We start from the raw sequence: 18,728 nt of genomic DNA, 5'->3' as shown, positions 1-18,728 counted from the left end.
AGGGATGCACAACATGCCGCCCTCCAGCTGTTGCAAAACGACACCTCCCAGCATGCCCTAATAGCTGCAATCTGTCCAGGCATGCTGGGAGTTGTAGTTTTGCAACAGCTGGAGCGCCGCAGGTTAGGCATCCCTGGATAGACAGGTAGATAGATATTAGATAGATTCTCATATGAGTACATACAGTATATAAACACACATACACAAAACATATTGTTTCCTGCTCCACGTGTGCCTTCAGCCCGTATGCTTCAGTAGTTGTCATATTTTACAGCAGATCTCAGTAGTATTTTCCTGACCCTTTCACAGTCTATCTGTAATGACAAGCAGGCTCCTGGTCACATGAAAACTCTTTCTTCTACATTTCCTCATCTGGGACTTTCCGTCCATTTATGAGAAACGAAAAGAGAAAGGAAAGAGGGTGTTGTCGGGGAATGTCCCAGCCCTAAACCAGCCCACTAGTCTGGATATAAACACAAAGCCACATGTCTCTGTGTAGTCATTTCTTCATTCTAAATCATGGGGCTAACCTGCAGCTCAGCAGCTCAAGGTGAGTGTTACGAAGCCTGCCTGAGACAGGTTAACTCCTTCTGTAAGTGTCCTCATAGAATCAGTAATAAATTCTTAGCATTTGTGATTTAAAAATAAAAAGAATGACCGGACATTGTCACTGGTATCTGGCCTTGTCTTCTCCTTCTGCAGTGGCATTGTTCTTCAGCCGTGGTTGTGTTGCCATTCAGGGTATTTTCATGTGGTCATAATATTGCGGCATTTTAGCATCTGTATTACGTCCACAATATACCAAACCCTGCCTTTCTACAGAACCGAACCTAGATACCTGTAAGGTTCAATGGTGATTGAAGTTTAGTTCAGTGGAACTACACTTGGTCCAGATGTGGACATGCACGGACATGCATATTATGGTCACGTGCAACCGGTCTTGAGCGCATCCTTCTCGAGTACATTGATTAGATCCAAGGCTATGGTAAAAGACCAGACTCATCCTGGTTACTTTTTATTTGCATAATATACTGTGTACAAATAGCAAATATAAGGGGATAGAGAAACAGACATGTTGGATCAAACATATTAGGGTTCAGGGAAATGTGTACGAATTTCCATGCACATTTCTGTGTGTTTCCGCAATACATAATTGCGTTTTTTGCGCAGCTTGTATGCAGATTTTCCGCGGGTCTCATCCTTCCATTGAAAAGGGTGAAATCCGCAGAAAAAAGCGCAACAACAAATGACATGCTGTGGATTTCAAAATCTGCATGGTAGGTCAATTCCCCCCCCCAAAGAAAAAAAGCAAGGTGTAGATGAGATTTTTCTAATCTCATACACTTAGCTGGTACTGTATTACGTTGCAGTTTTTTAGCACAAGAATCTGCGTGGAAAAACAGCAGGTAATCCACATCGTGGGCAGGCACCCTAACAGGTATGGACAATTCCTGGCAGCTGCTTTCCCTGTGTGCTCTTTCCAAAGTAAGCAGGATTTGTAGTAGTCCCCATTTTTGCTTTGTAATACATGATATGGTACACATTTTTATACAATCCAGGTCTGGGTGACAGGTATTCTTAAAGGAAATGTCTTATCATGAAACCTCATTATCCCTTGAGGATCATCATAAATGTGGGGGCTGCCCATCCAGGAATGTTCTCTATTAGCTGAGTTCCGGGGGAGTTGTAGAGTGGGGAACCCCTCATCCGAACCCCCCTCCAATAGCCTGAGCAGAGAGCTATGGCAAGGTTTAAATGGTATGGGCCTATCTGCTCTATTCTTATCTTGTGTATCTTGTAACTGTAATATATATATATATTTGTTCTTTATATTTTCAGGTACTTTTATTAGCCTTGTGTTTATCAGGAAAGATGAGCATTGAACTTGAGGATTCCCTTAAAGGGGTTGTCCACTTTTTTCTATTGATGACCTGTCCTCAGGACAGGTCATCAATACCAGATCGGCGTGGGTCCATCAGCTGTTTGAAGAGACTGCTGCACTCATACGAGCGCTGCCTGCTGCGGCAAGCAGTGTAATTACAAGTATGGCATCCCCATTCACTCTTAGGGGATGACTCCGTCTTATTTATTTGAACAGATCGCAGCCGTCCCATAGAAGTGAATGGGGACGCCATACTTGTAATTACACTGCTCACCACTGCAATTGCTGTGGCGAGCAGGTAAACAGAGCAGAGAAGGCATCTCTTGTAAGAGCGCTGCTTTCCCTTCAAACAGCTGATCGATGGGGGTGCCAGGAGTCAGACCCCCCCATCCTGAGGATAGCTCCTCAATACAAAAAAGCGGACAACCCCTTTACGCTGGCCATACAAGTAGTCTTTTGTTGGCCAAACTTGCCAAGAGCGGTGGGTTCGGCTGACGCACTAATGTGTGTGGGGAGCTCCCAACTCTCCCCCACAGATAATGTCGGGGTCGGGTGAAATTAATATTTTCACCTGATCCTTTTGTTCTCCCGGGGGATAAGTCGCCTCCAGAAGTGTCTGGGATTAGCTTTCTCCACTCTCTCGGCCAAACGTGAATGTGTAAAAGGAAGCCAAGAGGGTGTCGTGAGAGATAACTATCAGCCGACAGTTATTGAATGTGTATGGGCAGCTTTAGGATCCACTCCAGCTGTGGTGAAACTACGACTCCCAGCATGCTCCATTCATTTCTATGGAGTTCTGAGAACAGCCAAGCAAGTGTACATCTTGGGAGTCGTAGTTTTACCACAGCTGTAGTGCCGGAGGTTAGCCACCACAGCTAGTCCCTCACCTAGCTTGACTCTAGGCAACCTGCAACATTAAAATGCATTATCCACAGACATTTTTGTCAAGATAAGGTCCCCTAGGAGCCACATATAGAGGCGCTGTTTTGTTTCTTTACATACATTGTAACCAACAATAAGGACTTACAAACATCGGTGTGGACCTTGGCTTGTAATTAGCATGTATACTAAAGGAGGTGTCTGTAATGCAGGGGTGCACCGCCGATGAGGCCAGGTGAGGCGAACGCCTCAAGCAGCACCAGGTAGAGGCAAGAGGTGGGCAGCGGAAGCAGCCATGGGCAATGAGAGCTTTCACTGTGGCAAAGGGGTTAGGCTAAGAAATTGGCATGGGGGGGGGGGGGGGGCGCCGTTTCAGTTTGCGCTTCCGGCAGCAGAAAGGCTAGGTGCACCCCTGCTCAGAGGGTCCAGTAACCTGCAGATCTCTGATCGAATTTCCGTTTCTGTATAAATCTACCAGACTGTGATGAGTTCTAGTTAGCATGTCCATGAAATGCAAAAAATGACACACTAGTAATAATCATTGCATCAATGAATAAAAGAGGTGCATATATATATATAGTAACACCATGTAAGCTTGTAATTAGAAGTGTCATAGACAATTCAGCAGGCTGGAGGAGATGGAATGGTATAACAGGCTCATGGTTATGAAACCCCAACAATTGGCAGTAGAAATCAGTGTTGCACAACACCCCAGAATGTAAGAGAAGAAGTAGGAATGACTGATGGTTCTGCGGTTTCGTTCTCGTTGCCCAACACTGCCCAGTGTAATTCTCTAAACTCGGGACATGCAGTTAATAATTAACCCAGGCTATTAGTATATTACTCAGATAAGAAGCACCTGCCTCCTGGTTCCGGATATAACGTTAGATAGAGTAAAATGGGGAAACAGTTTTACACACTGTAGATATTAAAATTCAAAACAACCATAAATATGCGATTATTTCAATTTACCTCCAGTGAATGGTCTTAGTAAATAACACATAATGGCCATTGTCTGATTTCTAGAAGTTAGAAGCTGGCACCAGTGCTGCCTACTTATTTCTTAGTTATATTGTTGGCAGCGACTGACGAAGGCGGCAGCGAGGAAGGTATTACAGCAGCCAGTCACATGGTTTGATCGGACTTCATTCAGTTTTATATTTCCTCTTGTAGTTTCCAACTCACACAATATCCGGCAGTCGACCTGGTGCCAACTGAGCAGAGTGTCCAGGGAGACTCTAAGCTCTTAGATCCGGCGTTTAGTGCAGTGCGTGTATTGAACAGAGGTTATGTTTGAGGTGACTATCCTGGAGAACTTTGCTGAACGGCAAGGAAGCATGGATACCTACTATACAGTGCGCTTCAATAGGCCCCAGTCTACAAAGGATGTCTACATAGATAATGGATTCGCTGGACATGGGAATTTGTGCGCCTTTGTGTTTGAGCAGATATGATTTATCTACAGAGGCAGCAAACGTTAAATACACTGTTGCCGCAAACTTTAAATTGACACAACAGAGCAGAAGCCATTGAAAAGTTTAAAGTTTGCTGCACCGGTATATTTGATGCTGTGTGTCAAGATAGATTTTGCTAAATCTGTACAATACCATCTGCATGTGGAAAGAATCGGAGTTATATTGGGCTATGTCACAATGCATTACTGGCATTGAAGAGGAAATACATCTACATGTGCTGATTATACTCCATAGGGTGTTAGATGTTAGGCCTCGTCCTGAAAGAACGTTTTTTGGTATGTGCATTTGTGTGTGGAGGCCACGCCAACAACCATGTGTGAACCCTCTCCCATTCATGCAGCATAGTTTATTTTCCAAACCAATGCAAGAAAGGATCTGTTTGCCATGATATGTATAAAAGGGTTAGGACATCTATCTATCTATCTATCTATCTATCTATCTATCTATCTATCTATCTATCTATCTCTCTATCTCATATCTATCTATCTATCTATTATCTATCTATCTATCTATCTATCTATTATTTATCTTATATCTATCTATATACCTGGAAAAAGGCTGCATTCCATTCAAAAGAATGAAAATGTGTGTACCAGTATATACGATCTTGATCCAAGGTCTCTTATCTATCTATCTATCATCTATCTCATATCTATCTATCTATCTATCTAGGAAAAGAAATCAGGGCAGCACTCCTGGTGGTCGGGTGTGGGTGCCAGCGGCGATAAACACCTTACCAAGGTGTACAATATAGAATAAAGAAAGACACCGCAGCACATCCGTTTGGTGAAAAAAGTGGGACCCTTTATTCACCTGTGCGACGTTTCGGTCCGCTTACTGGGACCATTCTCAAGCAATACAGCATTGTGGGAACTGTGAGCATTTTATGCAGTCATAGTCAATTAACATACACAAGTGGCAATCGATAAAAAATACAAAATACAGAAGATATAGTAAATATCAGAAAAATACAAATGTGACAAGCCCGGAAGGTAGTTAAACTCAAAGCCGTAATCGGCGTACATAAGGCTTCCAGGTATACAAACTAGTCATAAATACAGTAAAAATACAAAAGTGGCAATTAATAGTGAATCATTATCACCTGTGAATATGTGATGTTGACAGGACCGAACATGGAGTGGGGCGTGCTTGATGGTGGGAGGATGAACTGTAGCGTGATGCGCCGCATGGAAGTGGCGTCCCGGAACTGCTACTGCGCATGTCTGTGACGTCACTGTAGGTCAAACACATGATCACCTAGTGAAGCGTCACGTGACGCGGCAACGTAACATAACAATGCCGTAAGTAAAGGTAAAACCAACAACAAAACAAGAAATTCTGTGGCAGTACACGGATAGAACACCCAGGGTATGTGGTCGGGCGACATGCCATCTTGCGATGCGCTGTCGTCCGGCGTCAACGGGCACAGAAAAGGGGGAAGGTGAAACAGCGGCAGCCATCACCCTCCCACTATGCTCGTCACAGTTAACCCCTTAACGGGTGGGAATCCTGCACAGTAACTTTCTAAGTATGCCAGTGACAATAGTAAATATAGCTGTAATTAACAGTATAATAAGCAGTAATCCAGGAATAAGCCACACATGTTTAAAGTAAGCATCACGCCTCCCGCTGAGCTAAGCCCATCCAGCAATAGGTCCTGAAAAGTGAAACAATAAAAAAATATATTATCCAAATATATTCATTAAAAACAAGAAAACTGTTTTTTCAACACTTAAGCCGACAAGGACAAAGCCAAAGGGAATCATATGAAAAGCCATGGCCTGTATTCTACATTCAAGCCCATCGGACGAATGGATTGTAGCTTAAAAATCCATTCGGACTCGCGTTTTTTGAGCATTTTGATACGGTCACCACCAGTCTGCGGTAACGGAACATGATCCAGGATCATAAACTTGAGATCTCCTTCAACATGTTCCATGGCCGCGAAGTGTTGTGAGACAGGCAGGTCTTTACGTTTTTTCCGTATGGAAAATTGATGTTGATTGAACCGGGACTTGAAATCACATGTGGTTTCACCCACGTATAATAATTTACAGGGGCACCATAAAACATAAATCACAAAACTCGAGTCACAGGTCAAATAAAATTTAAGGGGGTAAGAGATCCCAGTTTGTGGGTGGATAAATTCCCGTCCCTTCACCATGTATTTACAGTTTACACAGTGAAGGCACGGGTAACTTCCAGTTTTTTTAGGGGCCAAAAGTAGTTGACGTGTACTTTTTTGTGAGCCTATATCATTTTTGACTAATCTGTCTTTTATGTTACGAGCTCTTTTGTAAGAAGTGAGTGGTCTATTGCAGAATTCAGGAATGTTTTTATGCTCAGTTTTGAGAATTGACCAGTGTTTGTTAATTATTTTATTGACATGTGAGCTTGCTTCACAGAAGGTAGAAATAAAAGGTATTCTTTGAGAATACTCACGTTGAGTGCCTACAGGCCCCAGTCTACAAAGGATGTCTACATAGATAATGGATTCGCTGGACATGGGAATTTGTGCGCCTTTGTGTTTGAGCAGATATGATTTATCTACAGAGGCAGCAAACGTTAAATACACTGTTGCCGCAAACTTTAAATTGACACAACAGAGCAGAAGCCATTGAAAAGTTTAAAGTTTGCTGCACCGGTATATTTGATGCTGTGTGTCAAGATAGATTTTGCTAAATCTGTACAATACCATCTGCATGTGGAAAGAATCGGAGTTATATCGGGCTATGTCACAATGCATTACTGGCATTGAAGAGGAAATACATCTACATGTGCTGATTATACTCCATAGGGTGTTAGATGTTAGGCCTCGTCCTGAAAGAACGTTTTTTGGTATGTGCATTTGTGTGTGGAGGCCACGCCAACAACCATGTGTGAACCCTCTCCCATTCATGCAGCATAGTTTATTTTCCAAACCATGGCAAGAAAGGATCTGTTTGCCATGATATGTATAAAAGGGTTAGGACATCTATCTATCTATCTATTTTATATCTTTCATCTATCTATATACCTGGAAAAAGGCTGCATTCCATTCAAAAGAATGAAAATGTGTGTACCAGTATATACGATCTTGATCCAAGGTCTCTTATCTATCTATCTATCTATCTATCTATCTATCTATCTATCTATCTATCATCTATCTCATATCTATCTATCTATATATCTATCTCCTATCTATCTATCTATCTATCTATCTATCTATCTATCTATCTATCTATCTATCTATCGATCTATCATCTATCTATCTATCTATCTATCATCTATCTCATATCTATCTATCTTTCTTCTTTTTGTATTTCTACTCTATTTTGTCTTTTGGTGACATATAACGTTGACATGTATGTGGTACATAAAAAGACACTGAAGGAAGTTTATCAAAACTGGTGCAAAGGATCACCAACTTAGTTGCCCATAGCAACCAATCAGGTTCCACCTTTCATTTTCAGAGCTCCTTTTGAAAATTGAAAGGATAAATCTGATTGGTTGCTATGGGCAACAACATTAGTTTTCCTTAGCACAGTTTTGATAAATCTCCCCTGTGACGGTCTCTCTACCTTTGTCTCTGATATCATGGCACATGACCCGTTTTACTATTATATAGCACATAATTCACAAAACGACAGTAGTTTATTTATAGGACAAGGGTAAAGTGCAAGGTTTATGGTCCCTTACTCATACTACAGAACCATGAAACGCTACAGAAGATTTATATATTGCCAGGAATGGTGTGGACCGAGGTCGAAGTATTTTTTTAACGTGGGTGTACCTGTTATAGCGTGATATCAATACATTATGTTTCTTAGCTCACTATAACCTGAATCACATCTGGTAAATCTTTGACACCACATAATCCAGCTCCATTTTCTAAACACAGTGTTGAGGGTCTGAAATTTGGGGGGTATTATGCACCTTAAAAATAGAAATAACTACAACTATTACATTTATTGACTCATGTTCTTGTTTCCATCTTTAGCTCTATCTTTTCATCCCCTTGCTAAGGGCAGAAATATCCACCTAGGCAGTTGCCTTCATCGGGCTAAAAGAGGCTACAGCTTCCAGGATGGAATTATCTTCTCAAGTCGTCCTCTTCTTCCAAGAGAAAAAGTCTGGATAAGAATTCTGGAAGTTGAGGAGCGATGGTATGGAGCTCTACGAGTTGGCTTTACCTCTATGAACCCCAGCAACATTGACTCTACCTCTCTACCGCCATTTGCCTGTCCTTACCTTACCGATAGTCCTGATTTCTGGGGTATGGGGATTCCAGAGCATCTGTGCATGGAGGGCGAGGAAATTTGCTTTTGGGTAAACCACAAAGGTCAAGTACTTTTTAAGAAGAGGGGATTTTTAAAGCCAAAGCTGTTGTTCTCTGGTTTACCAAAGAAGACACCACTCTGGATCATGATAGACGTCTATGGTCAAACCAAGGCTTTACAGCTTCTGGGTGAGTGGTCTATATTATCAACCAGCATACCTATAATCATATCACTTCATTTATAATAGTAGTAAGAGATTTTCAATTTTAAAAAACATTTCTGGGAAATTTTGTATTTTTTAGATGCGAAGCAGCAGCTGTATTTTCCATGTTGTTGTCCTGGCGATACAGGTTAGTTTACTTTTATCAATGTAAAAAATTAATTTATCGTGGTGTTCAATACAATGAGAAATTAGCTGCAGTTTTCCATAAATCTTGTATGTCATGTCCAGGGTATCACACCCTTTTCCTGTTTTACAACTCCTAATCCAGCTCCTCCATCCTGTCAGCAGAAGCCAACTGTAGGCTAGACTGTATGGCAGTTACTTATGAGACCATACATTAGGAATGTCGGAACAATCAGAGCATCTCTATAATTACAATTGAAAATATTGCTCTCCTGACTGGTTCTACTGGTCCAGTATGGATTGCTCATTGATAATTGATTTCAGATGTGTCACATACACTTTAGACAAAAAAAGCCAGCCATACCTTCTAATACTATGATATTACAGGAAAGCTATGAACTGCTAACAGCTAGATCCTCTTTCCGTTCACTACTAAGAGGTCCAGACAAGGAATAACAATAAGCCCTAGTGCCAAAATCACAGCCACCCACACATGTATGTAGTATCGGTAAATAAACTCATACACTCCATATATATAAGCATGTAAACACATGTAGCCACACCCTAGCTACATGTGAGCACACATACATACTCATTAAATACACGTATTCAGGACAAACTCACTACATATGTGCACACACAAATGCTTACCATACCCTACATACTCCTTCATGCACTTACTGCATATGAAATAGTAACAGAAAAAATGTATCACAACATCTACCAGATCATGGTCTTTGGACCTCCAATATTATGTTGCCCTGGACACTAGAATTGGTCCTGTCCAGTTTTGTCCCTCTAGTCTAGTCAAATAGTAATTGAACCATTGTCTAATGGATAGCGGACTACTACCATGTATATACTTATTGTATAGCTCTTTGTGTATGTAACTTATACAACTATGGCATATCATTGAGACTTATATGATGCTAGGATTGTTGGGGTACAGATGCACAGACCCCTACCAAGCAGTAATGGAGAGACCCAGGAGGAGCTTCAAGATAGGAGTGCTAGTGGCTCTGGTTATCATAGTCAATCACAGTGGCTTTAAAGTGCAATGGCCTGCGTATGCTGTAGTAGTCGGAAAACGAAGCCAGTGGTAGAAGAATTAATGCCTGTCTTTAGTGTAGTGCAAAATGGGAGTTGTAGTATATCCAATTATAGCAGATATAGTTCCAACTGTATACAGTGCAATTCTCTCCCAGATGGTTTTGTATAAATTTGGGCAAGGGTGGAAGTTATGCCCCTCTTTGTACACTACCTTGCTAAAGTCTCTCTCTGTATAATGGCATGGTAATGGTAGTATGGTGGCTGAAGTGTCCGCTGTGGGATACAAGGTTTTTGAAGGCACGTCTGGCTAGGACGTGTCCAAGTGTAATGGGTGTCTTAATAGTGTCCTTCACTGCAGCGAAGTCTGAATGGCTGTATTAGCATGTTACCTTGCTGACTCCCATGCTTGGCCATGCAAATTCTAAGTTCTCCTTTATCTTCGACTCTTTCTCTCCTTCTCTTTCTGTAGATCTGTTGGTTTTGAAGCTTTCTGGGCCTAATAAGAGCATGAGGCAACAATTTCCTCTTTCTCCAAAGAAGTAAATGAGACAAAGTTGCAGTACCCAGCATGCACACTACTAAAAGTTGTTCTGTTCTAATGATAGGCTATACATTTTAAAAACCCCTTTAAGTTCTCCCAAGATGATATTTTATCAATGACATGTCAGAAACTGCCGCTATACAGTGTATGGTGACAACCTATTATTAGCCATGTACAACGTGGGATTATACAACATAATACAATCATAGCCTTGAACTCCCAGACAAATATGATAAAATAACCACTTGACACTTCGCTGGATGGGCGATAATGTCCACTGCTTTCTTTATTAAAGCTTTCATTTAAGCAATAACAATTAATAGCATAAACTCCACTTACATAACCAAGCATCAGGAGTTCAGCCATAAGCTCAAACCCAACAATATAGGCAATTATTCCACCCACATAGCAAGTGACTTTACCCTTCCTTCTAACAAAGACTTTGTGACAACATAAATTATGACGGAGGGGGCTTTGTGGGCATATTCTTTGTAGAAGTTAAAGAAATTACTGAAAGCAACTACATAAAGGAGATTTACACTTCTGTCCTCCAGTGTCACCTGTAGTGCCCATGGTCTATCGTATACATCAAGAAATAATTTAGATTAAGCCAGTCTATTTTAACCTTAATTATGATTATGCATCATGAAATTCACTCATTAGTCATGTATAAAAAACAGAAAAGTACAACAAAGAATAATTTAGCATACCACCCCAATCTCCTGAAATCAATTGCAATCCCATATACACTACTCACAAAAAGTTAGGGATATTTGGCTTCTGAGTGAAATTTATAGAAAAAGTAAAAAGTTTACGCTACAGTGATATTATATCATGAAAGTAGGGCATTTAAGTAGGAGCAGCAATGGTGTTTTCCTCATCTCAAACAATTTATTGACACTAAAGCTAACACCAGTGGTGGGTATACCCCCACAAAAATGTCAGTATCTCAATAACTTGTCATTTGGCCTTGAGCATCAATTATAGCCTAACCAGTTGAATTATTGTCAGCTGAGGCATGGCATCCCACTCTTCTCGAAGGGTGGCCCTCAGGTTCTGGGGTACAGAGTTACGAGCCTCTACACGTCGACTCAGCTGATACCATAGGTTTTTAATGGGATTCAGGTCTGGAGAAAGTGCCGGTCGCTCCATTTGAGGTACCCCAGTCTCCAGCAGCTGTTCCCTTATGGTGCGACCTCGATGAGCTGGTGCGTTGTAGTCCATGAAGATGACATTAGGCCTGTGTTGTTCATTCAGAGGCACAATGACTGGATTAATGATATTGTTCAAGTAGTATGGGCTTGTCACTGTGCCATTCACAAAGTATAGGGCAGTTCTGTATTGACTAGACACACCTGCCCGCACTTTAACACCACCGCCACCAAAGGCAAACAGTGGTTGATGCATAGCGCTCTCCTTGACGTCTCCAACATTGTTGGCAGCCATCATTTCTGCCCACAGGTCCCTCGTCCAACGTAATTGCTCCCTGGCCCATGCAAGACGATGACGCCTGTGGTCACGTACCCTTGCAGGTCATCTAGCACGCAGACCACGCTGATGTAAATAATTTCACTTCGGTGCCTCTCACCTCCCTTAAATGTGCCTGGAGTTGTATGGTATTCCTCATCCGATTCCACAGGGCATTGTTCACAATGAAGCGGTGATCAGTGTGGGATGTGGCCAAAGGTTGTCCACTTCTATGCCTTTCTGTGACTCTTCCAGTCTCTCTTTATCTCTGTTCCAACCTGCTGATGAGACTCTGTGACACTCTAAACTCAGAGGCCACTTCCGTCTGAGAACATCCTGTTTGAAGCCTCGCAATAGCGAGGTATTGTTGATCAATTGTTAGGTGTCGTCTTGGTCTCATGATGTCAAAAATGTGAACAGCATGATGAGGAGGACTGTTTAAATACCAATTCTAATTGAACCAGGAAATTTATTGGGCGATTCAGTGATCAAAACACCTGTTGTGAATTTTGCCGTTAGAGTTAACCAAACTATAAAGCAGGCCCCCCCAATGCCCGGGCTCCTCATATACATTATACTTACCCTGAGCCCTGGCAGCTGCGTCGCTCCTGATCCCCACACATCTGCCGCTTCATCTCCTTTTCAGGCGATGGGGAGATGCAGCGGCGGCCGTGCGGGGAACAGGAGCGTCGCGGGTGCCGAGGAGCAGGGAATGTACTATCTATATGATGGGTCCAGGCATTGGCGGGCATGTTTTACAGTTTGAATAACTCCTTTAAACTCCTTTTTACAGAACAGCAAGTTATGCAAAAAGTACTGAAACATTGAACAGATGGACATGTGCAACATGTTCAAAAGTTTAGAGTAGGTCACAATAAGTTCACTTGTAAAGGTTAGAGTGCATTTTAGGTTCATCCTGAAATTTCACACTCAAGCCAAATATCATTAACTTTTTGTGAGTAGTGTATTTATACATGGTACACTGTTTCATCTCTGCTTCGGCCATGGGCACGTCCAATCCAGACATTAGTCATATTAAAACATTCATGCAGTTAGTACATAGGAATTCCCTGGATGTGTTTAAAACTTGTAGATGAATGAGGTAATATTTTATACATATTTTTATATGGCTTTTATACTGCCATCTAACATGGGGAAAAATAGTACACTCTCTAGCAGTTTATGTGGAAGGGTGGAACAAATGGGGGTAGAGGTCTCACTACAGCACTGCAGGTTTCTATGGGGACACTATTATTGCCCTCAATAGTGCCAGAAGCTGTGATGGAAAATAGTAAAGTGAAAAGCACCATACAGGGGCGTACATAGAAATCATTGGGCCCCATAGAAAGAATCTGAATTGGGCCCCCTTACTCTGCCCATTACCCATCCTGGCCCATCCCACCACCTGTCCTGGCTCCTCCCCTGCCACACCCCCTTTGTATTCCCACTGACCCAGAGAATGAAGGTAACAGGTCAGTTTTGCTGAAAAGTAAACACTGTAAGAACAAAACCTGTAAAACGGTGGAGGAATTGTTGTTGTTTTTTTTCTATTCCACCCCATTTGGAATGTTTTGCCTGCTTCTCATTACATTGTATGCCATAGAAAAGTACAACTTGAACAGCAAAAAATAAGCCCTCATATGGATATGTGAACGGAAAAATAAAAAGTTATGGCTCAAGGAATATAGGGAAGAAAAATGAAAATGAAAAAATGAAAAAACCTCCGGTATTTTGATGGTTAAAAGGGTTATCAAACCCCTATTATGCCCCCCAAAATGCAACAGTTCTTCACCCTTATGGCCCCAGAATACGCCACATGCCCCCTCCCCTGACAGCAATGAGTTCCCCTCACTCACGGCATCTGAGAGTGTTAAAAACCGGAAGTGTGTAATTCCTCTTCAGGCGCGCTTTCCCTCAGCGGAGATCGGGAAAAGCACGATGTTCTATAAATAAGCCACAGCCTGTACTAGGCTTCCAGGCTCATTATTAGTATATCCCAGTTTAGGCCACTAGGTGGCAGCACTGAACTGTGATATAGTGATTTGTATACAGACTAATGGAGCAATTTACATCTGATGATTGTAACAAAAAGCAAAAAAAAATATATATAAGTTTAAAAAAAAAAAATGTTTTAATTAAAATCACCCCCATTCCCCAAAATAAAAAGAAACAAAAAAAAAATTGCATTATGGGCATCGCCGCATGCGAAAACGCCCATACAGCTATAAAGTTAGCCCATATGGGCCGATTCGCGTTTTTTTTCATTACTATATCTCTCAAGAAAATTGAATAAAAAGTGATCAAGTCATACACACCCCAAAATGGTATTGTCAAAAATGACAGATCGTCCCATAAAAAAGAGCCCCCATACATCTCCGTAGATATAACTATAAAAAAGTTCTGAGGGTCAGAATATCGCGATGAAAAGAAAAAAAAAATTTATGAAGTGAGTCCTGTGTATTTAAGCTTTATTTAGACTCTATTTTAAAATGTTTCTGTGGGGATTTGAACTTACAACCATCTACATTAAAGGCAAGAACCTTAAAGGGCTTCTGTCACCCCACTAAACTCATTTTTTTTTTTTTGTATACTTATAATCCCTATCCTGCTATATTGCCATACATTATGTTATTAATAATTTTCGTTCAGTAGATTTAGCAAAAAACTTACTTTTATGATATGCTAATTACCTTTCTACCAGCAAGTAGGGCGTCTACTTGCTGGTAGCAGCCGCAGAAAAGGAGACGAGCCTTCTTATCTCAGAGCGCCTGTGCCGAATCAACACAGGCGCGCGATTTTTGAAATGCTGACAGGGCTGGCCGGAGGAGGAGATCGCGGCTGGCCCTGTCAATCAACAGAAGGAGGGGGCAGTTTTCTGCGGCTGCTACCAGCAAGTAGACGCCCTACTTGCTGGTAAAAAGGTAATTAGCATATCATAAAAGTAAGTTTTTTGCTAAATCTACTGAACAAAAATTATTAATAACATAATGTATGGCAATATGGCAGAAGAGGGATTATAAGTACACCAAAAAAAAAAATGAGTTTAGTGGGGTGACAGAAGCCCTTTAACCACTGGGATATAGATCTTAAAGCTAGGTCTTTGCTGAAAAACCTCATAGAAGTTTCTCTTGTATTAAAAACCTCATAGAAGTTTCTCTTGTATGACACAAGAGAAACTTCTATGAGGTTTTTCAGCAATGACTTAGCACTGAGCTCTATAGCCCAATGGTTAAGGTTCTTGTCTTTAATGTAGATGGTTGTGAGTTTGAATCATCCAGAAACATTTCAAAAATAGAGTCTAAATTAGACTTGTATGCACAGGGTGTCCCCCAAGCATAGTGACCATGCTTTGGAATACCCCTTTCACTTCATAACACTGACTCCATATATGGAGTCAGAGCAGGGACTCCTAAGCTCGGAAATTCCCCACTCCTAGGCGCTGACTGAGCATAGGGGAAGCAAGCATGGCCCCAGAAGTAAAGTGGGTAGGGCCTTCCTTGCGCTCTGTGGCCCCATAGCAGATGTGTGGTCTGCCTATATTGGCAGTATGCCACTGGCACCATAGACTAGTTCTTCTGCCTCTGGTTTTGATTTCCTGATGGAGGCTTCAAGGTTTTCATTATAAGTCAATAGGGGGAATTTGAACACAGATTATAACATATATTTCTATGCTTAACATGAATACCAACCTCGTTTTTTCTTATTTTGCCTACAGAGCCTCAAAATTTGGGTTCAGATCACTCTGGAGCAACTGTGACAAAGATCAAACCTTTTCAGCCTCCTAGCTCTGAACAATTTATGGAAATGTCGATAAAACTGCATCTAAGAACAAAAGTGACAGAGTTAAAAATGTTTACAGAAGAGGAACCTGTCTGTGTGATTTGTCAGGACAGTATGGCGGACACTTTGCTTCTACCTTGCAGACACAGCTCCTTCTGCAAAGAATGTGTTCTAAAAATAAGAGGACAGAAAAATACCTGCCCATTGTGCCGTCAAAGAATCATTGTAGCCCAAGGACTCAGAGAAAGTCATCTGCTTGCCAACGATGGTAGCTGATCGTTGTTGCTATCTTATGGGACATCAGGACAGTTTTCGTGATTGTGTCCGTGTGAAAGACTGTCTTACCATCTACCCACTTTACTTTCCTACCGGTCAAACAGCATGATCTTACAGTGTAACATCCAAAGTAATGGTGGCTATCTGGATGACATTGTGGCAACCAATTTTACTTGATGTTGTAGAACACTGGAATTTTTTGTAAAAGGCTATGTTCACACTTCATTTGAGCTTTCCATCAAAGGTATATGTTGAGGAGATTTCTTGTGCAACATATAGGCAGACAGCGGTATGTCGTCCTTACGATCCCATAGTAAAAAAAAAAGCCAAAACGCATACCAGGTGGTCTCTTTACGGAACAGTGCCATGATGTTCCCTACAGTAAAAACATATTGGTGTGATTTATGATGAAGGGAAACTCTTTTGGCATATGCGCAGTGAATGTGGTCCTATGGATACGCACATGACCATATCTGAGATCCGTATCACACAGATCCAGAATACATGTTGGTAAAGGCAGAAAAAAAAGTCTGATAGTGAGTAAGAGGTAGGTAATAGACAGAAATTAGAAAAGGAAAGCAAATAATAAGAAGAAAGAAGGCCAGAGAAAGGAATAGAAATATAACAGATAGACATCTATTGGGCGGCATGAAGGAAAGTCAGGAAGAAGTGAAAATGCGGAATAACACAAACAAAGGCGTCCAAAAAATCTCCTGGGCCCCGATGCAAAACCTGTTAAAGTTTCCTACCTACCATGTACCATATATTACTAGTCTTATCTTATGCAACAGATAGGCCTTTAGGCCAACTATGGCACCAGGGCGAAGGGTGTGACTGCTACTGCAGCAACTAACAGGGGAGTGTGTGGACGATGAGAGTGGTAGTAGTTGTGGCTCTGAGGGTGGTATTACAGTTCATATTGGCAATCTCCCCCTCTGGCTGTCCCAAGGAGCAGGGACTGACTAGAAGGTGCACACTTTCTTAGGGCTCCTGCTTGCTAGTAGTTGGGGGTGCCCTTGATGGTGCATGGTTTGGGCTATGGGTGCTAGAGTCAATAACTAGGCCGGTTGATTGCAACAGATAGCAGACTCTTTAGTGAATGGATGATAGTAGTAGTAGTACATATAGTAGCAAGGGAACAATTCCAAAGCACATCAAAGTACAATCTTATCTCAATAGCAGTATAGAGGCAGCAGCAATTATTGTACATGTAGTATTTCCCGAGTCTGACTCCAAACATTTTAGTATTTTCCAAAGGTAACCACAGGCATGCTATACTGTTCTTACTAACTCATTCTGCAGTTTCCCCGGCTGAGGGGTGCAGAAACCTTAGATACAGATGGCCAGTCCATACTAAAGTGTGATAGGTGCCAGAGGCAATAATCATTTCCACAGCAGCAAAGCCCTTCTGCTATAAACAAACAAATACCTTGCTGTCTGAAGCTTGCACAGCCTGGATGGTTCTGGACTGTCTAAAATGACTGGTCTCTTTCTCTCAGGTGTCCTCTGGTAATAAAGCAACATTTTTGACAGCTTTAGTCTCAGAGAAATAGGTTCTCTGGACTTATAGTGCGGACTGGGTTCATCACCCTGGTAACCTAAACAGTGTGCCAATTTGTTTACTGTTTGGTTGCCTTATACATTGCTATTGAGTAAATATACATAACAAATCACAACATTAAATTCAATAACATTTGGCAATAATTAACCCTTTGCAGTAGTCCTTCTTGTTACACCTTAAGGGATAGTGGAAAAAGGGTAATGGAAAAGTGAAATGTGAAAAAAAAACATTAGGATAAGAGTAAAGTACAAGTAGGTATAAAGATGGAAGAAGGGCCTGATAAATGTGACAAAGAAAATGAATTTACAAAAAGTTGCAGAACAGGCAAAAAGTGTGTACCGTAAGTAGACAGGGAGCAGAATAAACAAGGGAAAGAATACTCAAACTGTGAAGGTTTGAATATAGATAAAACAAGCTAAAATCTTTTGAACTATTTGTATAAGTTAATTTAAAAAGAGAAGGGAAAACTGTAGGTATCCAAGCTGTGAATAAAAACCTATATTTTGGGGAATGTGCAAAACGTGAAATGTCCAAAATGTGATTTATATATTTTTTCCAACTTTGTACAAAAATTATGTCAAGCTAACATTGTATTATTGAGAACTAATCAGTCATTGTATCAATGTTGTAAGACATATGATTTTTTTAACAGATGAATAAAGATTTTATTTTTTTATACAAAAAAATATAATTATTTTCAATGAAAGTTCTCTTTTGCCTAATATTGTTTGTCTTGCTAGATATCACCAATTTTATTTTCTAAAGTCTTCATGAGTTATATTTCGTCAGTCTAAAACAGGTGTGCACAACGTTTTCTGGTTGGGGGCCACATTGTCAGACTGAACCAACGTCAAGGGCCAAAAATAAAATTTAAAGAGGTATTAACAACTTAAATACTGTATTTATGGCATTATTAAACATACAGTATATAACATTAATATCTAGTTACAGTTCCAGGACCCACATCTAATTGGAGAATTCATGAAAAATACATTCGAGCAGTCACGAAACATAGACATACATGTCTGTTACCAGATGGTTGAGGGCCACACAGAATGGTATCAAGGGCCGCATGTGGCCCCTGGGTCGCAGGTTGTGCACCCCTGGTCTAAAAGAACTGGGAGATATAGACAAGAGATGCGACCATTCTTTCATTGACTACTCATTAGAAGCGCAACTTGAAGCTTCTAGGTCCCAATACTGGCAGAGGAA

General features: G+C 41.1%; 1 protein-coding gene across 2 annotated transcripts; it reads left to right on the top strand.

Moving 5' to 3' along the window:
- Positions 1-470: 470 nt before the first annotated feature.
- On the top strand, positions 471-18,169 carry NEURL3 (neuralized E3 ubiquitin protein ligase 3). Of its 2 annotated transcripts, XM_040414489.1 has the most exons (4): positions 471-550; positions 8,216-8,683; positions 8,798-8,845; positions 15,615-18,169. In XM_040414489.1, exons 1-4 carry the CDS (start codon positions 520-522, stop codon positions 15,953-15,955), a joined length of 888 nt encoding a protein of 295 aa, XP_040270423.1. In that variant the 5' UTR covers positions 471-519; the 3' UTR covers positions 15,956-18,169. The 2 variants fall into 2 exon arrangements, with proteins under 2 accessions (XP_040270423.1, XP_040270424.1); XM_040414490.1 differs by lacking the exon at positions 8,798-8,845.
- The last annotated feature ends 559 nt before the right edge of the window (positions 18,170-18,728 follow it).

The sequence above is a fragment of the Bufo bufo genome, chromosome 1 (genome assembly GCF_905171765.1).
Source record: "Bufo bufo chromosome 1, aBufBuf1.1, whole genome shotgun sequence".
Lineage (NCBI taxonomy): Eukaryota > Metazoa > Chordata > Amphibia > Anura > Bufonidae > Bufo > Bufo bufo.
The sequence above is the reverse complement of the archived record's forward strand: the minus strand, read 5'-3'. Positions and strand labels throughout refer to the sequence as shown.